Below are 19,902 nucleotides of genomic sequence, written 5' to 3'. Positions count from 1 at the left end.
GGGGCGGTGGCAGGGAGGAGGATGGAGGGTTGCGGGGGCGGCCAAACGGGGGGGGGGGGGTGCGAACGGGGGCGTGATCACGGCGCCTGCAATGGGTAAGATGGCGTCGGGTTTCAATACTTTTTACAATGAAGCAGGAATTGCGAGGCGATCGCGATTCCTACTTCATCAAGGGGGGAGGCGACAGTCAACGTGCTAGGCGGCCTTGCCCAGCGATGGGCGGCCCCCAGCATGCGATCCATAGGATAGCAAATTCTGCTGATTAGCAGAATTTGCTATCTTTACTGAATTGGAACCCATGTCCAATCAACTGAATTTATCACAGGTGGACTCCAATTAAGCTGCAAGAACATCTCAAGGATGATCAGTGGAAACAGGGTGCACCTAAGCTCAATTTTTAGCTTCATGGCAAAGGCTGTGAATACTTATGTACATGTGATTGATTTCTTCGTTTATTATTTTTAATAAATTTGCAAAAATCTCAAAAAAACTTCTTTCACGTTGTCATTATGGGGTATTGTGTGTGGAATTTGGAGGGATAAAATGAATTTATTCCATTTTGGAATAAAGCTGTAACATTTGTGAATACTTTCCGGACGTACTGTATATTCCCAAAGTAATAAACTTGTATTGGAAAAAAACAAATAAAAAAATAATTAGCCATGTGATATATTGGCATTCACTGTGCATGTTTGAAAATATGATATATCATTTTTCTCTTATGTCCTAGAGCAGGGGTGGGGAACCTCCGGCCCGCGGGCCTTATAAGGCCCGCGAAGCCGTTTGCTCCGGCCCACCCGCTTCTCTCAGTGAGACACGCCGCCGCTCAGTCCGGCAGCAGCGTGTCTCAGCTGTCAGTGTCAGGACAGGGAGGAGAGCGCGGCGGCGGCGTGTAGCACTTGAAACCAGCCGCCGGTTCGTGAGCCAATCAGAGCTCGCGGACCGGGAGCCAATCAGGAGCCGCGGCTGGCGGTCCGCGAGCACTGATTGGCTCTCGAACCGGCGGCTGGTTTCAAGTCCTACACGCCGCCGCCCAACATAGCCGCGCTCTCCTCCGTGTCCCACCGAAAGGAGCGGTAAGTAGCACAGGGGGGGGGGGGGGGGGGCACTGTGGGGGCATCTGTATACCTGGCACTGTGGGGGCATCTGTATACCTGGCACTGTGGGGGGCATTTGTATACCTGGCACTGTGGGGGCATCTGTATACCTGGCACTGTAGGGGCATTTGTATACCTGGCACTGTGGGGGCATCTGTATGCACTGTGGGGGCATTTGTATACTTGGCACTGTGGGGGGCATCTGTATACCTGGCACTGTGGGGGGCATTTGTATACCTGGCACTGTGGGGGCATCTGTATACCTGGCACTGTGAGGGGCATTTGTATACCTGGCACTGTAGGGGCATCTGTATACCTGGCACTGTGGGGGGGCATTTGTACACCTGGCACTGTGAGTGGCATTTGTATACCTGGCACTGTGAGGGGCATTTGTATACCTGGCACTGTGAGAGGCATCTGTATACCTGGCACTGTGAGGGGCATCTGTATACCTGGCACTGTGGGGGGGCATTTGTACACCTGGCACTGGGAGGGGCATTTGTATACCTGGCACTGTGAGGGGCATTTGTATACCTGGCACTGTGAGGGGCCTTTGTATACCTGGCACTGTGGGGGCAATTGTGGATCTGGCACTGCACTATTGGGGGCATATGTGTATCACGTCCCATTTTAACTGGCCACACCCATTTTTTACCTCTGAGGGGCAGACCTACTGGGGGGCAGGGTAATTTTTTAAGTTGAGAATTTTTGTATGGCCCCCGAAGGATTTTATAAATATCCAAATGGCCCTCGGTAGAAAAAAGGTTCCCCACCCCTGTCCTAGAGGATGCTGGGGTCCACATTAGTACTATGGGGTATAGACGGGTCCACCAGGAGCCATTGGCACTTTAAGAGTTTGAGAGTGTGGGCTGGCTCCTCCCTCTATGCCCCTCCTACCAGACTCCGTTTAGAAAATGTGCCCAGAGGAGCCGGTCACAGCTAGGGGAGCTCTCCTGAGCTTTCCTGGAAAAGTTTTAAATTAGAGTTTATTTTTTTACAGGAGGCTGTTGGCAACAGCCTGCCTGCAGCGAGGGACTAAGGGGGGGAACAGTGTCAGCCCTCCGGGGTCTGAGCCACTGACTCCGCTGACTGGACACTGAGCTCCAAAGGGGTCTGATCGGTCTCCGCCACAGGGGAATCGCTCGCCCCAGCAGCATGCCGCCGACCCCTTACAGAGCTGCAGTGAGTGGTGAGTTAGTCACCGCACCCCCCTAGCAAGCGGGGGGCCGGTGTGAAGATGGTGGCAAATGGGGATGGTACCAGAGGCACATAGTGCGGCGCTGTGAGAGGCGCCCTGGGCCAGCACTTACCCCACACACTGGTCAGCAAGCCTGTCGGGTCCAGGGATCTCGGCCAGCAAAACTCCTCAGGCCAGTTTAAACATCAGAAGGGCGGGAAGACAGCGCCATTAAGGGGGCGGAGCTTCTCCTCAGAGCGGACCCTACAGCGTTCCAGCGCCATTTTCCTGCATGCAAAGCTGAAAGAAGATACTGGTCCCTCCACAGCAACTGCAGCTTACTGTATAACGGTACCAGGGGGTTGTAGAAGGGAGGGGGAGGCCGTTATATTGACTGTGTGTCCTATTAAGGAGCACAAGTCAGCGCTGATAAGGGGTTTCTCCTTACTAAAAAGTGCTGGTGTTTGTTGGCTCCAATCTCTGTCTCTCTCTTGCCATTCTTGGGGGGGGGGGGGACTCTGTCTCACCTCCACCTGTGTGTGTGTGGAGTACAGGGCCGTTTCTAGCCAATTTGGCTCCCAGTGCGAGATTTCAAAATGCGCCCCCCCATTGCTATAAAAAAAAATGTGCCCACCCCCATAGCTATAAAAAGAAAAAGAATACGAGCGCCGCTTTCCCGACAAGGGTGTGTGGCCTGATTAAAATGGGCGTGGTCTCATTAAAGTGGGCATTGCCTCATCTGATATCATCACGGCCACCACAGGGGAAAAATAATAAAGATCAAAAGTTCCCATTTTACACATTGCAGCAGGCAAGTGTCCCCATTTTACACAGTACGGCAGGCAAGTGTCCCCATTTTACACAGTACGGCAGGCAAGTGTCCCCATTTTACACAGTATGGCAGGCAAGTGTCCCCATTTTACACAGTACGGCAGGCAGTTGTCCCCATTTTACACAGTACAGCAGGCAGGTGTCTCCATTTTAAACAGTGCGGCAGACAGGTGTCCCCATTTTACACAGTACGCAGGCAGGTGTCCCCATTGTAAACAGTGCGGCAGGCAGGTGTCCCCATTTTACACAGCACGGCAGGCAGATGTCCCCATTTTACACAGCACGGCAGGCAGGTGTCCCCATTTTACACAGCACGGCAGGCAGGTGTCCCCATTTTACACAGCACGGCAGGCAGGTGTCCCCTTTTGTACACAGTGCGGCAGGCAGGTGTCCCCCTTTTACACAGTACGCAGGCAGGTGTCCCCCTTTTACACAGTACGCAGGCAGGTGTCCCCATTTTAAACAGTGCGGCAGGCAGGTGTCCCCATTTTACACAGTGCGGCAGGCAGGTGTCCCCATTTTACACAGTACGCAGGCAGGTGTCCCCATTTTACACAGTACGCAGGCAGGTGTCCCCATTTTACACAGTACGCAGGCAGGTGTCCCCAATTTAAACAGTACGGCAGGCAGGTGTCAAGTGGGGGGGAAGGAAGGGAAAGGGAGAGAGAGAGAGACTACTTACATAGAAGATCTTCCCGCTCTTCGGGTCGGGCCGCCTCACCTCCCTCGCGCCGGCCGCCTCCTCCTTCCAGGCTTGTCTGCTCCTCCTCCCTCTTGAGTACTCCTGCTCAGGGGGCGGGGTTTTCGTGGAATGACGCAATTGCGTTGTGACGTCACGCCGCAAACACGTCATTCCACGAAATTCCGCCCCCCGAGCAGGAGTACTCGGGAAGAGGGAGGAGGGGTAGGTAAGGACACACAAAGTGCCGCGGCAGGCGCCCCGCGCGATTGCACGGCTCACCCGCCGCTAGAAACGGCACTGGTGGAGTGTTTGGTGGTCACCTGTAGCAATGTCCAGTGATACAGTGTCATATTCTGCAGAGGATTTATCCTCCCAGGATGATCCCATTCCATGTAATCAGTTTAGCACTGGTTTAGCACAGATTCCAGCAAGGGAACCAGAGTGCTTTTCCTCTATCAAGACTTGGATTTCTCAGATTTCTGACAGGGTTGCCAGTAATGAATCTGCAACCCAGGTATTGCAGACCTCTATGGCTGTATGGCCCTTGTCTGGTACCTCGGGTCACCCCGCTATATACCCCCACAAACGTGCACTTGTGCAGGTAACACAAGACGACACAGATACCGATTCTGACACTACAGATGGTGATGGGGATGTGTTGCGGGGGTCCGCATCTCTTGCAAGGGGGGTGCAATTGTTGATAGAGGCTATCAGGGATGTGTTAAATGTTAATGATACCACACCTGAGCAGATTGAGGAGGCTTTTTTCACTGAAAATAAGAAAGCCTCACTAACCTTCCCTGCGTCAAAAGAGCTGAATGCTATATTTGAAAAAGCATGGGTGAACCCTGAAAAGAAGTTTCAGATCCCTAAGATTATTCTGGTAGCTTTTCCTTTCCCTGACGAGGATAGGAAAAGGTGGGAAAACCCGCCGATTGTTGACGCATCTGTGTCCAGACTCTCAAAATAGGTGGTTTTAACTGTACCGGGATCTACCGCCTTAAAGGAGCCGGCAGATAGGAAAATTGATAATACTCTGAAAACAATGTACACTGCTTCGGGGGCCATATTACGTCCCACTATTGCTAGTGCATGGATTGCAAAGGCTATTGTGAAGTGGTCGGATGCCTTAATTGAGGATTTGGATACGATGGATAGGGATGACGTTGCATTGTATTTATGCAACATTCATGATTCTGCAGGTTTTATGGTAGAATCCATGAAAGACCTGGGTTCCATGGCTGCGGGAATTTCTTCCATGTCTGTTTCAGCTCGTCCGGGACTGTGGCTCCGCCAGTGGTCGGCCGACGCGGAATCCAGAAGAAGTGTGGAGTCGCTACCCTATACAGGTCAGGCTCTCTTTGGGGAAGCTCTAGACGCGTGGATATCCACCGCTACAGCAGGTAAGTCTCCGTTTCTTCCCTCAGCAGCACCTGCTCCGAAGAAATCCTTCTCCTCAGCTGCGCAGCAGTCCTTTTGGCCTAACAAGCCCATCAAGGCCAGATCATCCAATACCTTCTTTAGGGGAGGTAAGGTTAAGTCCAAGAAACCTGCCGCTGCAGGTTCCCAGGAACAAAAGCCTGCTTCAGATACCCCAAAGTCCTCCGCATGACGGTGGACGGCACGGCCCAGAGGCCTGGATCCCTGGGTAGTAGATATTGTGTCTCAGGGATACAGGCTGGAATTTCAAAGTCTCCCTCCTCATCGTTTTTTTCAAGTCGGGCTTACCAACTCTGTTGAAGGCAGTGGCGTGCGGTGAGGTCAGTGGCTGGTGAGGCACTGCAGCCATAATGTCCTTTGAGTGCAGCCGATGACTCCTACAGCCGCTGATCCAATGCCCGCTACTCGCAATGCCACCGCCAATGCCCGCAGCCTGCCTGCTCATCAAACTTGTGATGAGCAGGCAGGCTAATATATTGACAATTTTTATACATTTATGGGAAAGAGAGAGGAGGAATATGGGGAGATGGAAGAGAGAGGAGAAGTATCGAGATGTGAGGAACAGGGGGAGACAGGAGAGAGAGGAGAAATAGGGGGAGAAGGAAGAGAGAGAGGAATAGGGGGAGAAGGAAGAGAGATGGAATAGGGGGAGATTGGAGAGAGAAGGAATAGAGGGAGATTGGAGACAGAAGGAATAGAGGGAGAAGGAAGAGAGAAGGAATAGAGGGAGAAGGAAGAGAGAATGAATAGAGGGAGATTGGAGAGAGAAGGAATAGAGGGAGATTGGAGAGAGAAGGAATAGAGGGAGACGGAAGAGAGAAGGAATAGAGGGAGAAGGAAGAGAGAAGGAATAGAGGGAGAAGGAAGAGAGAAGGAATAGAGGGAGAAGGAAGAGAGAATGAATAGAGGGAGATTGGAGAGAGAAGGAATAGAGGGAGAAGGAAGAGAGAAGGAATAGAGGGAGAAGGAAGAGAGAAGGAATAGAGGGAGAAGGAAGAGAGAAGGAATAGAGGGAGATTGGAGAGAGAAGGAATAGAGGGAGATTGGAGAGAGAAGGAATAGAGGGAGATTGGAGAGAGGAGGAATAGAGGGAGATTGGAGAGAGGAGGAATAGAGGGAGATTGGAAAGAGGAGGAATAGAGGGAGATTGGAGAGAGGAGGAATAGGGGGAGACTGGAGAGAGAGAGAGAGAGAGAGAGAGAGGAGGAATAGAGGGGAGACAACATAGAGGGAGAGGGGAGGAATGGGAGAGACGGCAGGCAGCGAGAGAGGAATAGTGGAAGAAGGAATACAGAGAAGGAATAGGGGGAGAAGGAAGAGAGAGAAGGAATAGAGGGAGATGGGAGCAAGTGAAGGAATAGAGGGAGATGAGAGAGAGAGAGAGAAGGAATAGAGGAGATTGCAGAGTGAGAGAGAGGAGGAATAGGGGTATACGGTAAAGAGGAGAAGTATCGGGGTAACAGGAGAGAGGAGAAATGGGGAGGAGATGGGAGTGAGAGAGGAATAGAGGGAGATGGCAGAGAGGAGGAATAGGGGGTGACTGGAGATATGAGAGAGAGAGGGAGGAGGAATAGGGGGAGACCACCAAATATAGCAATAAGCCAGTATGTAAGTAAAAATCAGAAGGGTGGTATTCAGTATACCGGTTGTTGGGATCCCGGCGCACAGTATACCGGTACCGGAATCCCGACAACCAGCATACCGACACCTTTCCTCCCTCTTGGGAGAAAAGAGGGGCTTGTCCCGCTGTCGCTAAGCTGGCGGTCGGGATCCCGGCGCCGGTATGCTGGCCACCAGGGAACCGGCCGTCGGCAACTCATACAATACCCAAATCAGAACTAGTTAATGCAAGGAAAAGGTAACACAAGCAGTTACAAATGGGGGAATAAGGCAAGAGGGAGAAACAGTGATGTGGGAGATGGAGGGGGGCAGAATAGAGAGAGAGAGGGGGTGGATAGGGAGATAGGGGGGGCAGAGGAAGAGAGAGTAAACAAGAGAGAGAGGGTGGGGGTGGGGGGGTAGGAGGCAAGATAGAGTGGGAGCTGAGGGGCAGATAGATATAAAGAGAGAGTGGCAGCTGAGGGGGAGATAGATAGAGAGAGAGGGGGGCCAACGGACTGACAAAGAGATGCTGAACAGCACTGGCCACCTTTACAACTCATTTGTTTTTCCTACCTGCCACTGTGGCGTGGACAATCACGCTGCTGCTGCTGCACATGGAAATTGATTCCCTCTCATGGACATGATCATGTCAGGGGACATGGAGAAGTATTGACTCCTTCTCCCACCTCTAGCTGTGGAGTCCCAAACAGGCAGCATGAGGGAGTATGGGGGAGGAGCTAAGAGAGAGGCCCCTCCTCCCCCTCCGGCTGGCCAATTCCCATCCACACAGGCTGTATTACTGACTCTGGGGGGAGGAGCTGAGAACGCGGCTCCTCCTCCCCTCCTATCCGGAACCCGAACACAACAGTAGGTAGCCACATTACCGCGGACTCTGGGGCACTGGCAGCGCAGCGATGGCAGCAACGCTGCCCGCTGCCAGTGCCCCAGAGTCCGCGGCCCTGAACACTGGCGCTGTCTGAGAAAGTCGGCGGCGGGCGGCCCTCGGTGGGGGGGGCAGGATCTCTGCTGCAGCGCCCTGCATATAATCGGCTGTACAATCCAGCAGGGAGGGGGGGCGATTATTGTCCGCTGCTGGTATAAGATCGGGGGCAGGGGGGCGTGGTACTCGCATCTGCCAGCCCAAGAATGGGGAGTGGTTTGGTGCCGGGCAGCCAGTTCGGCCCCGCCCACTGCCCAATCACATCAGTGTTAGTGACAGGGGCGTGCTTTCGTATGGGCTGAAAGCACGCCCCTGTCGCAGAGGCACTTCTATGGGTGCCGCTTATGTGGCTTTTTTTAATGGGCTTCTACTGCCGCTTCTACTGCCCGGTGTTTGGCCCCGCCCCCCATTTCCGGACCTTTTATATTGACAGCAGGAGGCATCGAAAACGGTGCCTCCGAACACGTTTAAAACTTTTTTTTTACATGCTTTAAATAATATAAAGAATAACAGATACATATGACACAGAACCTGTGTCATAACGTATCTTCTTTGTAATTTGAATGATTAGGGACAGGGGAGGCACTGCCTCCCCTGCCTCCCCTGACTGCACGTCCCTGGTTGAAGGACAGCACAGTGCTTCAAGACGCTGTCCAAAAGCTGGTGGAGGCACAGGTCATTGTGCCAGTACCACCTCACATGCTGACAAAGGGTTACTATTCGAACCTTTTCGTGGCACCGAAACCGGATGGTTCGGTCAGGCCCATTCTGAACCTAAAATCATTGAACCCTTTTCTAAAGGAGTTCAAGTTCAAGATGGAGTCTCTCTGGGCGGTGATATCAGGTCTGGAAGAGGGGGAATTCCTGGTATCACTGGATATCAAGGATGCGTACGTTCACATTCCGATTTGGCTGCCGCATCAGGCTTATCTCCATTTCGCATTGCTGGGCTGTCATTTTCAGTTCCAGGCCCTGCCATTCGGCCTCTCCACAGCACCGAGGGTGTTTACCAAGGTGATGGTGGAAATGATGATGTTACTCCGCAAGCAGGGTGCGAACATCATTCCTTATCTGGACGATCTCCTGATAAAGGCATCGTCCAAGGAGAAGCTGCTGCAGTCCATTGTTCTCACAACGCGACTGCTCCAGAGTCGCGGGTGGATTCTGAATTTTCCAAAGTCACATTTGGAACCAACCCAGAGATTGTCATTTCTGGGAATGATCCTGGATACAGAAGTGCAGCAAGTGTTTCTTCCGCGGGACAAGGCGTTGGTGATCCAATCCATGGTCCGGGATGTCTTGAGGCCACCCCGGGTGTCGGTTCATCAATGCATTCGCCTATTGGGAAAGATGGTGGCCTCCTACGAGGCTCTCCAGTACGGGAGGTTCCATGCTCGGCCCTTCCAACTGGATCTCCTGTACAAGTGGTCGGGATCTCACCTCCACATGCATCAGAGAATTCGTCTTTCGCCAAGGGCAAGGATTTCTCTCCTCTGGTGGCTCCAATTGCCTCACCTCCTAGAAGGCCGCAGGTTCAGGATTCAGGACTGGGTCCTGCTAACAACGGATGCGAGCCTCCGGGGCTGGGGAGCAGTCACTCAAGGAGTAACCTTCCAAGGATGGTGGTCAAGCCTGGAAGCCGGCCTACCCATCAACATCCTGGAACTAAGAGCCATCTACAACGGTCTTCTTCAGGCGGCCCCTCTTCTGAGAAATCGGGCCATCCAAGTGCAGTCGGACAACGTAACAACAGTGGCTTACATAAACCGACAGGGCGGAACGAAGAGAAGAGCGGCAATGTCAGAGGTGACAAGAATACTCCTCTGGACAGAAAGACACGCGTTGGTACTGTCAGCCATCTTAATTTTGGGAGTAGACAACTGGGAAGCAGACTTCCTCAGCAGACACGATCTCCATCCAGGAGACTGGGGACTCCATCCGAAGGTTTTCAAGGATTGCCCCAAATAGATATGATGGCCTTTCGTCTCAACAAGAAGCTTCGGCGTTATTGTTCCAAGTTGAGGGACCCACAGGCAGTGGCAGTGGATGCCCTGGTGTCTCCGTGGGTGTTCCAGTCAGTGTACGTGTTTCCACCACTCCCACTCATCCCAAGAATCCTAAAACTCATAAGGAAAACAAGGGTTCAAGCGATCCTCATTGCCCCAGATTGGCCAAGAAGGGCTTGGTACGCGGACCTTCTGAATCTACTGCAAGAAGAGCCGAGGCCTCTACCTCTTCGGGAGGACCTGCTGCAGCAGGGACCGTTCGCCTATCAAGACTTACCGTGGCTACGTTTTATGGCATGGAAGTTAAGCGCCTGATTCTTGCTCAGAAAGTTATTCCGAAGAAAGTTATTCCTACTCTCATACAGGCTAGGAAAGGGGTAACATCAAAATATTACCATCGTATTTGAAAGAAATATGTTTCTTGGTGTGAGTCCAAGAAGTTTCCTGCGGTGGAATTTCCACTGGGGCGTTTCCTCCTCTTCCTGCAAGCAGGAGAGGATATGGGTCTGAGGTTGGGATCTGTGAAGGTCAAGATTTCAGCCAAATCCATTTTCTTTCAGAAGCAATTGGCTGCCCTCCCTGAGGTTCAGACCTTTTTGCAGGGAGTTCTGCATATCCAACCTCTCTTTGTACCACCTACGGCGCCATGGGACCTTAACGTGGTGTTGCAGTTCCTCCAGTCGGATTGGTTTGAGCCTCTACAGGAGGTGGAGCTCAAATTCCTTACATGGAAGGCGGTCACTTTGTTGGCCTTAGCTTCTGCTAGACGTGTCTCCGAACTGGGGGCTTTATCCTGTAAAAGCCCTTACTTGATCTTCCACAAAGATAGAGCTGAGCTCCGGACTCGTCAGCAGTTTCTTCCAAAGGTTGTGTCGGCATTTCACATCAACCAACCTATTGTGGTGCCAGTGGCTACTGACTCCTCAATTACTTCAAAGTCCTTGGATGTCGTGAGGGCTCTGAAGATATATGTGAAGAGAACTTCTTGTCACAGAAAGTCAGACTCTCTGCTTGTCCTATATGATCCCAAGAAAATTCGGTGTCCTGCTTCTAAGCAGACTATTTCTCGCTGGATTGGGTTCACTATCCAGCACGCTTATTCTACGGCAGGACTGCTGTGTCCAAAATCTGTTAAGGCCCACTCTACTCGTAAGGTGGGGTCTTCATGGCGGCTGCCCGGGGTGTCTCGGCAGTGCAACTTTGCCGAGCTGCAACTTGGTCTGGGTCGAACACGTTTGCAAAGTTTTACAAGTTCGATATTTTGGCCTCTGATGATCTGAAGTTCAGTCAATCAGTTCTGCAGGAGCCTCCGCGCTCTCCCTCCCGTTCTGGCAGCTTTGGTACATCCCCATGGTACTAATGTGGACCCCAGCATCCTCTAGGACAGTGATGGCTAACCTTGACACTCCAGCTGTTGTTGAACTACACATCCCAGCATGCCCTGCATCAGTTTAAGCATGGTCAAATAACAAAACTGTAGCAGGGCATGCTGGGATGTGTATTTCAACAACAGCTGGAGTGTCAAGTTTAGCCATCACTGCTCTAGGATGTTAGAGAAAATAGGATTTTGGTACCTACAGGTAAATCCTTTTCTCATAGTCCATAGAGGATGCTGGGCGCCTGCCCAGCGCTCCGTTTTCTTGTCATTGTTTTTTGGTTCAGTACAACTTCGTTTTAGTTGAGTACTGCATTGTTACTTGGTAAGTAATGTTTCAGCTGTTGCTGAGTAGTTCAAGTTAGTTGTCTTGACGTGCCTTGTATGTGTGAGCTGGTATGAATCTCACCACTATCTGTGTTAAGTCCTTCTCTCAAAATATGTCGTCTCCTCGGGCACAGTTTCTAGACTGAGTCTGGTAGGTTGGGCGTAGAGGGAGGAGCCAGCCCACACTCTCAAACTCTTAAATTGCCAATGGCTCCTGTTGGACCCGTCTATACCCCATGGTACTAATGTGGACCCCAGCATCCTCTACGGACTACGAGAAAAGGATTTACCGGTAGGTACCAAAATCCTATTTTTTCATCATATCAAATAAAATGTCAAAAACGTTTTAAAAACATATTTACAATGGAAGATGTTTTGTCAACTTTGTGTAAAACAATGAAAATCTCCCAAATTGTACTGTTTACGCTCTTGACTATTGTACAATCTAGTAATAAAAATAGGTCTGAAATGCTCATAACATACTGTTCATCACACACTTACTTGCAGACTGTCCCCATGGACATATATTTGGGATACAGGCTCACTGCGAATATAGATGTTCTCAATTTTCTCTGGTGCTATGTACTCTCCTTGTGCAAGTTTAAATATATGCTTTTTCCGGTCAATAATCTTTAGAGTTCCATTCTGTTGGCAAAAAAGGTGAAAGGTTTAACTAATGGATAAGAGGTCAATGCATAACATAAACAGCAGGATGTAATAGTCAGAGTTCGCCAGACGTGCAGGATGCCGGCCAAACAAGGACGTCATCACGCATTGTAAATGATTGGCCGGCATTCCACACGTCCGGCGACTCTGTTACAACCCGTCTTAAAAATAAAGTACAGTATGATGATGGAGATTACATCAGACCATATTGACATTCTGATGTCAACATTCTGAATACCTTCTATATTTTGGGAAGTTAAAAATTGCAAAAACAGTCCCCAAGTAAGAGAACAGTAGACGAGAGCTCAACATATAGGACACCATTGTCATTGACTGCAGAGTACTTGCATACATTTGTGCTCATAAGTTTACATACCCTAGCAGAATTTGTGATTTTCTGGCCATTTGTCAGAGAATATGAATGATAACTCACAAACTTTTCTTTCACTCATGGTTAGTGGTTGGGTGAAGCCATAAGAATGTTTCAATAGTGAAAGAACTGATATCTTGCGAACTTTCACTTTAATAATAAAAAGGTGACATACCGGTAACCACTTTCCAATGTCTCCAGTGTAAAGCCAGCCATCCTGATCTAAGGCTTCTGCCGCCTTCTCTTTATCTTTAAGGTACCCTTTAAAAACATTGGGTCCTTTTACGCATATCTGAAATAAAGGTAAGATGGTGCTCTATAAACGGAACATCCTGACATTAATGATGATTGTATAGAAAGCTTTCACATGAAGAAAATTAAGCTGTAGTTTTACCTTCGGAAGATCTTTTCGTATACATCAGATCAGATAGAGAAATTTTAAATTGTTCAACTGGAATATACCAATTCTCCCACATACGCACCATGATATTTACTTGCCAGATACAGGGGGTATTCAATTAGCTCCAGCATTTTCGTAACTATCAAATTTACCCCCCTGCATATTCAATTGCGGGCCGTTTTTAAGGCATTTTCACCAATGCCTTTTCACTTGAAAAGGTATAGGCGAAAAATGCCTCAAAATTGGTGAAAACAGCCTGCATTTTTGCCGGCGCAGGTTCGAAAACACGTGGATTTGCTGGTCCATGTATTTTTTGCTCCTGCTGAATGTTTCGCCTAGGCAAACAAATGGCCCTGCTATCGCATAGGGCAAATCCCTATTCACCCTAAAAAAAAAATAAAAAAAAGCAAAAAGTGCTTTTTTTCGCCTAGACGAAAACATAGCACTAATTGAATACCCCCATTGTGTTTTCCCATATATCCTATGATTCTGTAATCTTAGACCTAATATATGCAAAAAACAAATAAAAATGCAGTTTGTATGGGGCAAAAAACAAGCACTGTCTTGCAATTTGGCAACATGCGTATAGACCAGCCGACCAGGTTGTGCTTAAGCAGCCAGATGTGCCTGTGTATGGCTCCACTAGTCTGTGTATAAGACACAGCAAGAGAAAATGAGGTAAGCACTAATATTCTCCAACCATTGTACTAGAAGTGGATAAATGAGCAAATGACACATTATTGGAATATCACAAAGCTTGCAGTAAGTCATACTGGAAGTAGCATGCAGTGCTGAGAAGACAGGGAGACACAAGGACCTGTGTTCCCCGGGAATTTGGTATAAAAAGGTCAAACTACCTTTTGTTCTGGTCTGCACTGAACCCCAGAAACATGATGGAAAGCTTTATAGACACTCTGAAATTAAGAGTCAAATTCATAGAAGCTTACATTTGACTCGAGACGTGGCTGGTTACCCTCCTATTTTGATGTGATGGGGAGGAGAAAGAGCCTTTTTTTTTATTTTCTATTTTTTTTTTCGGTACCAGGATTGAAGATATTTCCCCTGGGTGTGTTCGGAGGGGACGGGACTGAATCTTTGGGGGTCATTCCGAGTTGATTGCTCACTAGCTACTTTTTTCAGCCGTGCGAACGCATAGTCGCCGCCCACTGCGGAGTGTATTTTAGCTCTGCAAGTGTGCGAACGCCTGTGCAGCTGAGCAGTACAAAAATAGTTTGTGCCGTTTCTGAGTAGGTCTGAACTTACTCAGCCGCTGTGATCACTTCAGCCTGTTCGGTCCCGGAATTGACGTCAGACACCCGCCCTGCAAACGCTTGGACACACCTGCGTTTTTCCAACCACTCCCTGAAAATGGGCAGTTGACACCCATAAACGCCTTCTTCCTGTCAATCTTCTTGCGATTGGCTGTGCGAATGGATTCTTCATTAAATCCATCGCCCAGCAACAAGCCGCTTTGTTTCCATATGACGTGCCTGGGCATTGCGGTGCATACGCATGCGCAGTAGTGACCTGATCGCTGCACTGCAAAAAACGTCAGCGTGCGATCAGGTCGGAATGACCCCCTTTGTCTTTTATGTTTTAATTTGATGATTTAATTCTAAAGTATTGTAATTTGTCATTGCGGGAACATGCTGTTTTACTTGTAATTTTACTGATTGCTGTTTACACATGTTTCATACAGCTATTCATTGGTATAACTATATTTGATACTGCTATTATTTCTATGGCCTTTGGTTAATATTGTTAATTGTGTTTATATACTGGAATGGTATTTCTAGTTGTACATGTGATGCTTCAATAAAAAAAAATATTTAAAAAAAAAAAAAGATACAGGCACCTCAGGAATTTATTAAAATACATATATTTTTGACATGTAATGAAGGGAATTAGACCATTATCTATTTTAAACTAAATAACCTGACAACTGAATGTAAAGGTTTATCAAAATATAGGCATAAAATAATAGCAATGGAGCTTAAGACAGTCAAAGTTCCCTTATCTTCCTCCAGTCACTGTACGTCTAGTCTCAGAATAATGAAACTGCAAGGTACAGATGTGTCCTCATACACCTAGCCTAAGTACGCCATCCTGGCGCAAGATACCTGGCATTAAGCGAGCTGCGCCGAGTGGTGTAACGTAGCACCTTTTTCTGTACATTTGCCTCTTATACGCACGAGAGTTACGACTTTAACCACACAGGAATTAGTTTTAAATATGTACAAAGCTGCAGATGAAGCACAACAGAACTTGGTGTCAAAAAAGCTGCATCGTAGCACTTCATATACAGATTCAGACTCATTTGCACACAAATGAACAAGAGTTGCTTGTCAAATTAATCAGTGTGCATTCTGGGGGAAAAGACACTCAGCACAAGCTGAGTCGCAAGGGACCTGGCATGCCGAGAAAGGGCCTTTTAGCACAACTGCAGCAATAGTGTACAAGGACACCTCTATATAAATATACAATTTTAACCAACTCATAAATATGTATTGAAAAACATAAATGTTTAAAGTGTCAGAAGCATTTACATACCTCCCCTTCTCCTTTAGAAGAAAAATAGTTCATCTCCTCCACATCGACTAGTTTGATATAATTGCACGGCAGTGGTGCACCAACATGACCTGTGAATAATATGGATGTACAGCACTGTATTAAATACAAATATTACATATTATAATAAAACATGCCAAGAATAATTCAAGTAACTGACAGTGTTGTATTTTCTACAGCAAAAAGACATCAATCAGTATAATATTTGCAGTTGTGATGGACTGTCTCCAGACAGAGGGGGTTATTCAGGTTGGATTGCAGATTCTGCTAAAAAGCAGGCGGCCAGTCACCATTTTTCCCATTGGAGTGGCTGCGTGTGACGTCACGCAGCTGCCCCGAAAACGCTGTGGACCTGGCCCCGGTTTCCAGACGCCTCCCCCTCCTGCCCCGCGAACACCTCTACCTGTCAATCAGGTAGAAGCGTTCGCAGCAAATGCAATGTGATCACATTTGCCAGGCTGCGCACACGCAGGACGGCACCTGCGCACGCGTGCCAAAAACGGGAAAATTGCAGTTGCACCGCTTAGCGATGCGACCTGAATAACCCCCAGAGTGTACTCATCTGATTGGTCCAATGTCAAAAACTGCCCATTTCCAGAGAGATCTCCAGCCTTATGTGACCACCTGTACTACTACAGTAGTCTTTTGTTCGATGACAACCATGAAGAAGTTTTGAAGATCATCAAAGACATGAACAGATTAGATAGGTGGTACCCAAACCTTTCATGAGAAGAGGACAAAGCAGACAAGATTCTTGCAGCACAACTTTCAATCAGCTAGGACTCACAAAAATATTATCTCCATACGTAACTACCATGATCAACTGAGCCAAGACCCAGCGACAATTAGGGCAGCGTTCCAATCCTATTACTGTAACCCCTATAACATTTCGGGTCTCTCCACTACTCCACCATCGGCGTCCAATTCCCAGTTAATTTCTGATTTTCTTGCTTAACCCCAACTTACTCAGTTATCCAGCAGTGCTCTCACACATCTTCGTGCTGGAATTTTGTCTGACAAAATTAAGCTAGCCATAAAAACTCTGAAATCTGTTAAGTCCCCTGGCCCTGATGGGTTCACGGCTGCACACTAGAAGAAGTTCTTATAAAAAGTTCTCAGATCTGCTTGCTGCCCACCCTCTGTGACGTTCTCCAAGGAGACTGTTTCCCTCCTGAAATGCTGGAAGCCAGGGTTGTCGTCATCCCTGAAGAGGTCGTTATCCCTCCTTAACCTAGATTTATAAATATTTATTAAGATCCTGGCAAATCGGATTAACACCCATCTCCCTTCCCTGGTTCATTATGACCAGATTGGCTTTATCCTTGGATGCCAGGCGAAGGATAATACCATGCATAAGATTGACCTCATCCATGTCACGAACTTCAGGAAATCCCGTTCCATTATGCTTTTCCTCGATGCTGAAAAAGCATTTGACAGGATCTCCTGGATTTTTACCAGCTTCATTGGTGATTTTCTCATGGTCGTCCTGGCATTAAACTCCCTCTGCCTAAATTTTGAACAATTTTACCCCCTCTGACCTGCTCCTTATTAGCAATGGTACCAGAAAGGATAGCCCACATATGGTGAGTGCAGATGGGAAGTACTTATTCAAGAGATCTCTTATGTGAATGATGATCTGCTTTCCTTAACCCAGCCGCAGACTTCCCTTCCCAACCTCTTTGCGGTTCTACAGTCCTATAGCTACCTAACTATATGATAGATAGGGATCTATCTCACTTTGCGTTATAATTTCCTCTTTCAGGAAAATTTCCCATCTCTTTTCTCCAAAATGCAGGACGACCTGACCTGGAGTCACCCCATCATCTCCTGATGATGAGGTGGCTCTACCTTTTCTACTTTTTTCAGACCCTTCCTGTGGCTGTACCTGCTACCTTCCTTTGCAATATCAAAAAAGCCCTGACTCATTTTATCTGGAACCACGGACTCCCCCTGGATCTCAGATAATGTTTTGAAGAGACCAGTTTATATATCAAACTTTATTACCAAGCCTTCCATTTCTTACAGATTGTCACCTCTTACTCTCCCTCAGGCTCCACCTTCTAGCTTGATGTAGAATCTACTCATGTTAACCTCCCCGACCTAACCCCCGTATGGGGCTTGCCCACCCACAAAACAGCCTACAAGCTCTAAATTGCTTCCTACTCTCAAATCTAATATTTCTCTCTGGGATTGACACCCCCTAAAAATGGAAATTACTTCTTTAATCTCTCTCTGACTCCCATTTGGTTTAACCCTGCGTTTCCCCTTGGGACTTCTATCTCAAGATTCCATACCTGGTCCAAAATAGGCCTTAAATTCCACATAGATTTTTCCAGACAAGGTCAACGGGTGCCCTTGGAGGAACCTCAGCAGTCGTCCCAGATAATCAGCCCCTTTGAATTCTTCCAAATTCAACATTTCCTATGCTCCCTACCCCAAGCCTCCGTACTCAGGGACTTCACACCCTTCAAATACCTCTGTAAACATCACCTTTCAACTAAGGACTTCATCTCCCTTTATTTTCTCTTTCTTGAGATTTCATGAGCCCCCCCCCCCTCCCCCATACAGATGAGGAGACATGGCAGGAGGTGAGACAGGGGGTTGCTAAATGCCCCAATTCTACTAATATGATGGAAACCACATTCAAAATGTATTACCGCTGGTACTGTACTCCAGTGTTTGTGTCTATGTTTCTTTTATTTTATGTTTCCACATTGGAATGTATATGCTGTAGTATTTAATTGTTCTACTTGTTTTCATCTGTGCATTTCACAGCATTTATTTATTGTATTCTTGACTGACCAGTCTAAATAATTAGATGACAGATGATTGGAAATTCGTATAAACGACAAAACATGTACAATATCAGCTCATCGTTTTTGAGAAATGCCATTCTGCAGGTCAGATCCAATCATCCGATCCGGCTGCTTTTGGAATAATAACCAGTCAGAAGCTGGTACTGCCTACACACTCAAATTATCTGATCAATCAGCCAACAAACGGCTAATCAGCAAGGCCGCCAGATACTGTGGGCGTGGCCAAATCCAATTTGGCTGAGCAACCATTTTCCAGTGTAATTTACTACAATACATTATCAGATTTTCATTCCAGCCAGCCATCAAGTTGGATAGATAATCTTTAGATGTGTACAGAGATTTAGGGACCCCTAAGGACTGGATTTGGGAAACACTGCTTTAAAAAGTTTGATACATTTTTTCCTTAAGTCACTTGCTAGGATAAGCTCCCTTCAGAGTCAGATTGATCCAAATACAAATCCATTTTTATTATGGTATAACCAGGTTAGATTATTATTTATTAACATTTATATACAGTAGCAGCATATAAAAAGTTACGTTTAGCAAACCGTACTGTATGTCCAGAAAATTTTCAGCTCTGAAATCAAAGAATGCTTGTGTAGGTTGGACAGTTGGGGTCAGGTATGTGTACTCAGTAGGTCAACTCAGTGAAGATAGCAGAGGTCACAGGTGGGAATCCAATCAATAATCAGTGATCAGGATAATAATGCCCAAATAATGGGCAAGCAAATCAGTGTCACAGCAGGGAAGCAGGCAACAAAGTAGCAGAGGACTGGACATGGAGTGTGCGAAGGAAGAGGAGGGCAAAGTCCATAAGAACTTAATTACTAAGTGGAAGGGAAGAACAATTTCAGGGTAAAATAGGAAAGGTAAATTGTGGAGGCTTTGAAAAGAATTGATTAAAGAGGAGGGATGGTACACTTTAATAAAAAGGTAAGCTTTAAGGCTGCGTTTAAGAGTGGGTAGCTGGGAAAAGGTCTAACAAGGCAAGAGAGTGAGTTCCAGAGGGCTGAGGACACATCTAGCAAAATCTTGGAGAGCAGGTGAGAAGGGTGAAGTAGATGTGTTTGTCAGAGGATGAGCGGGAGTGTGACTAGAGATGAGGTTAAAAATGTAAGGAGGACAGTCACCTTGCGAGGACTCCTGCTCCTCGGTTATTGTTTCTCTGGATGCTGCTAAGGCATTTGACTCAGTGGAGTGGGAGTTCTTGTGGGGGGCACTGGATCGGTTCGGCATTGGACCCAAATTTAAAAAATGGGTCTAATTGCTTTACTCTGCTCGGGTTTCTGTTAATGGCCATGTCTCCTCGGTCTTTCCTCTACGAGGGGACGAGACAGGGATGTCCTCTGTCTCCGATCCTCTTTGATCTTGCCATAGAGCCATTGGCCTATATTTATAAATCTTCCCCGCGGGTGGTGGGTTTCGGGCTGGGGGGCAGGACAGATAAAATAGCTTTTTATGCAGATGATATTCTCTTAATTATATCTGAATACTCCACTACTATGCCCCCTGTTTTGGATATAATTAATACCTTTGGGGGATTTTCTGGTTTGTCCATCTATTGGGACAAGTCTTGCATCCTTCCATTTAGGGGACCCTGTCTTG

At 47.7% G+C, this 19,902-nt stretch overlaps 1 protein-coding gene across 7 annotated transcripts in view; it reads right to left on the bottom strand.

The window, feature by feature from the left end:
• The window catches only part of ACSL6 (acyl-CoA synthetase long chain family member 6), a 415,322-nt gene that overhangs the window by 28,775 nt on the left and 366,645 nt on the right, over window positions 1-19,902 (bottom strand). For all 7 annotated transcript variants that reach the window (XM_063928196.1, XM_063928197.1, XM_063928198.1 and 4 more), the window contains 3 exons: window positions 15,464-15,552; window positions 12,689-12,805; window positions 11,979-12,122 (listed from right to left, as the gene is read on the bottom strand). In XM_063928196.1, the coding sequence (XP_063784266.1) occupies window positions 11,979-12,122; window positions 12,689-12,805; window positions 15,464-15,552 (350 nt within the window). The remainder of the gene's footprint in view (window positions 1-11,978; window positions 12,123-12,688; window positions 12,806-15,463; window positions 15,553-19,902) is intronic.

This window comes from Pseudophryne corroboree, chromosome 6 (genome assembly GCF_028390025.1).
Source record: "Pseudophryne corroboree isolate aPseCor3 chromosome 6, aPseCor3.hap2, whole genome shotgun sequence".
NCBI lineage: Eukaryota > Metazoa > Chordata > Amphibia > Anura > Myobatrachidae > Pseudophryne > Pseudophryne corroboree.
This window is presented reverse-complemented; position numbering and strand designations above follow the sequence as displayed.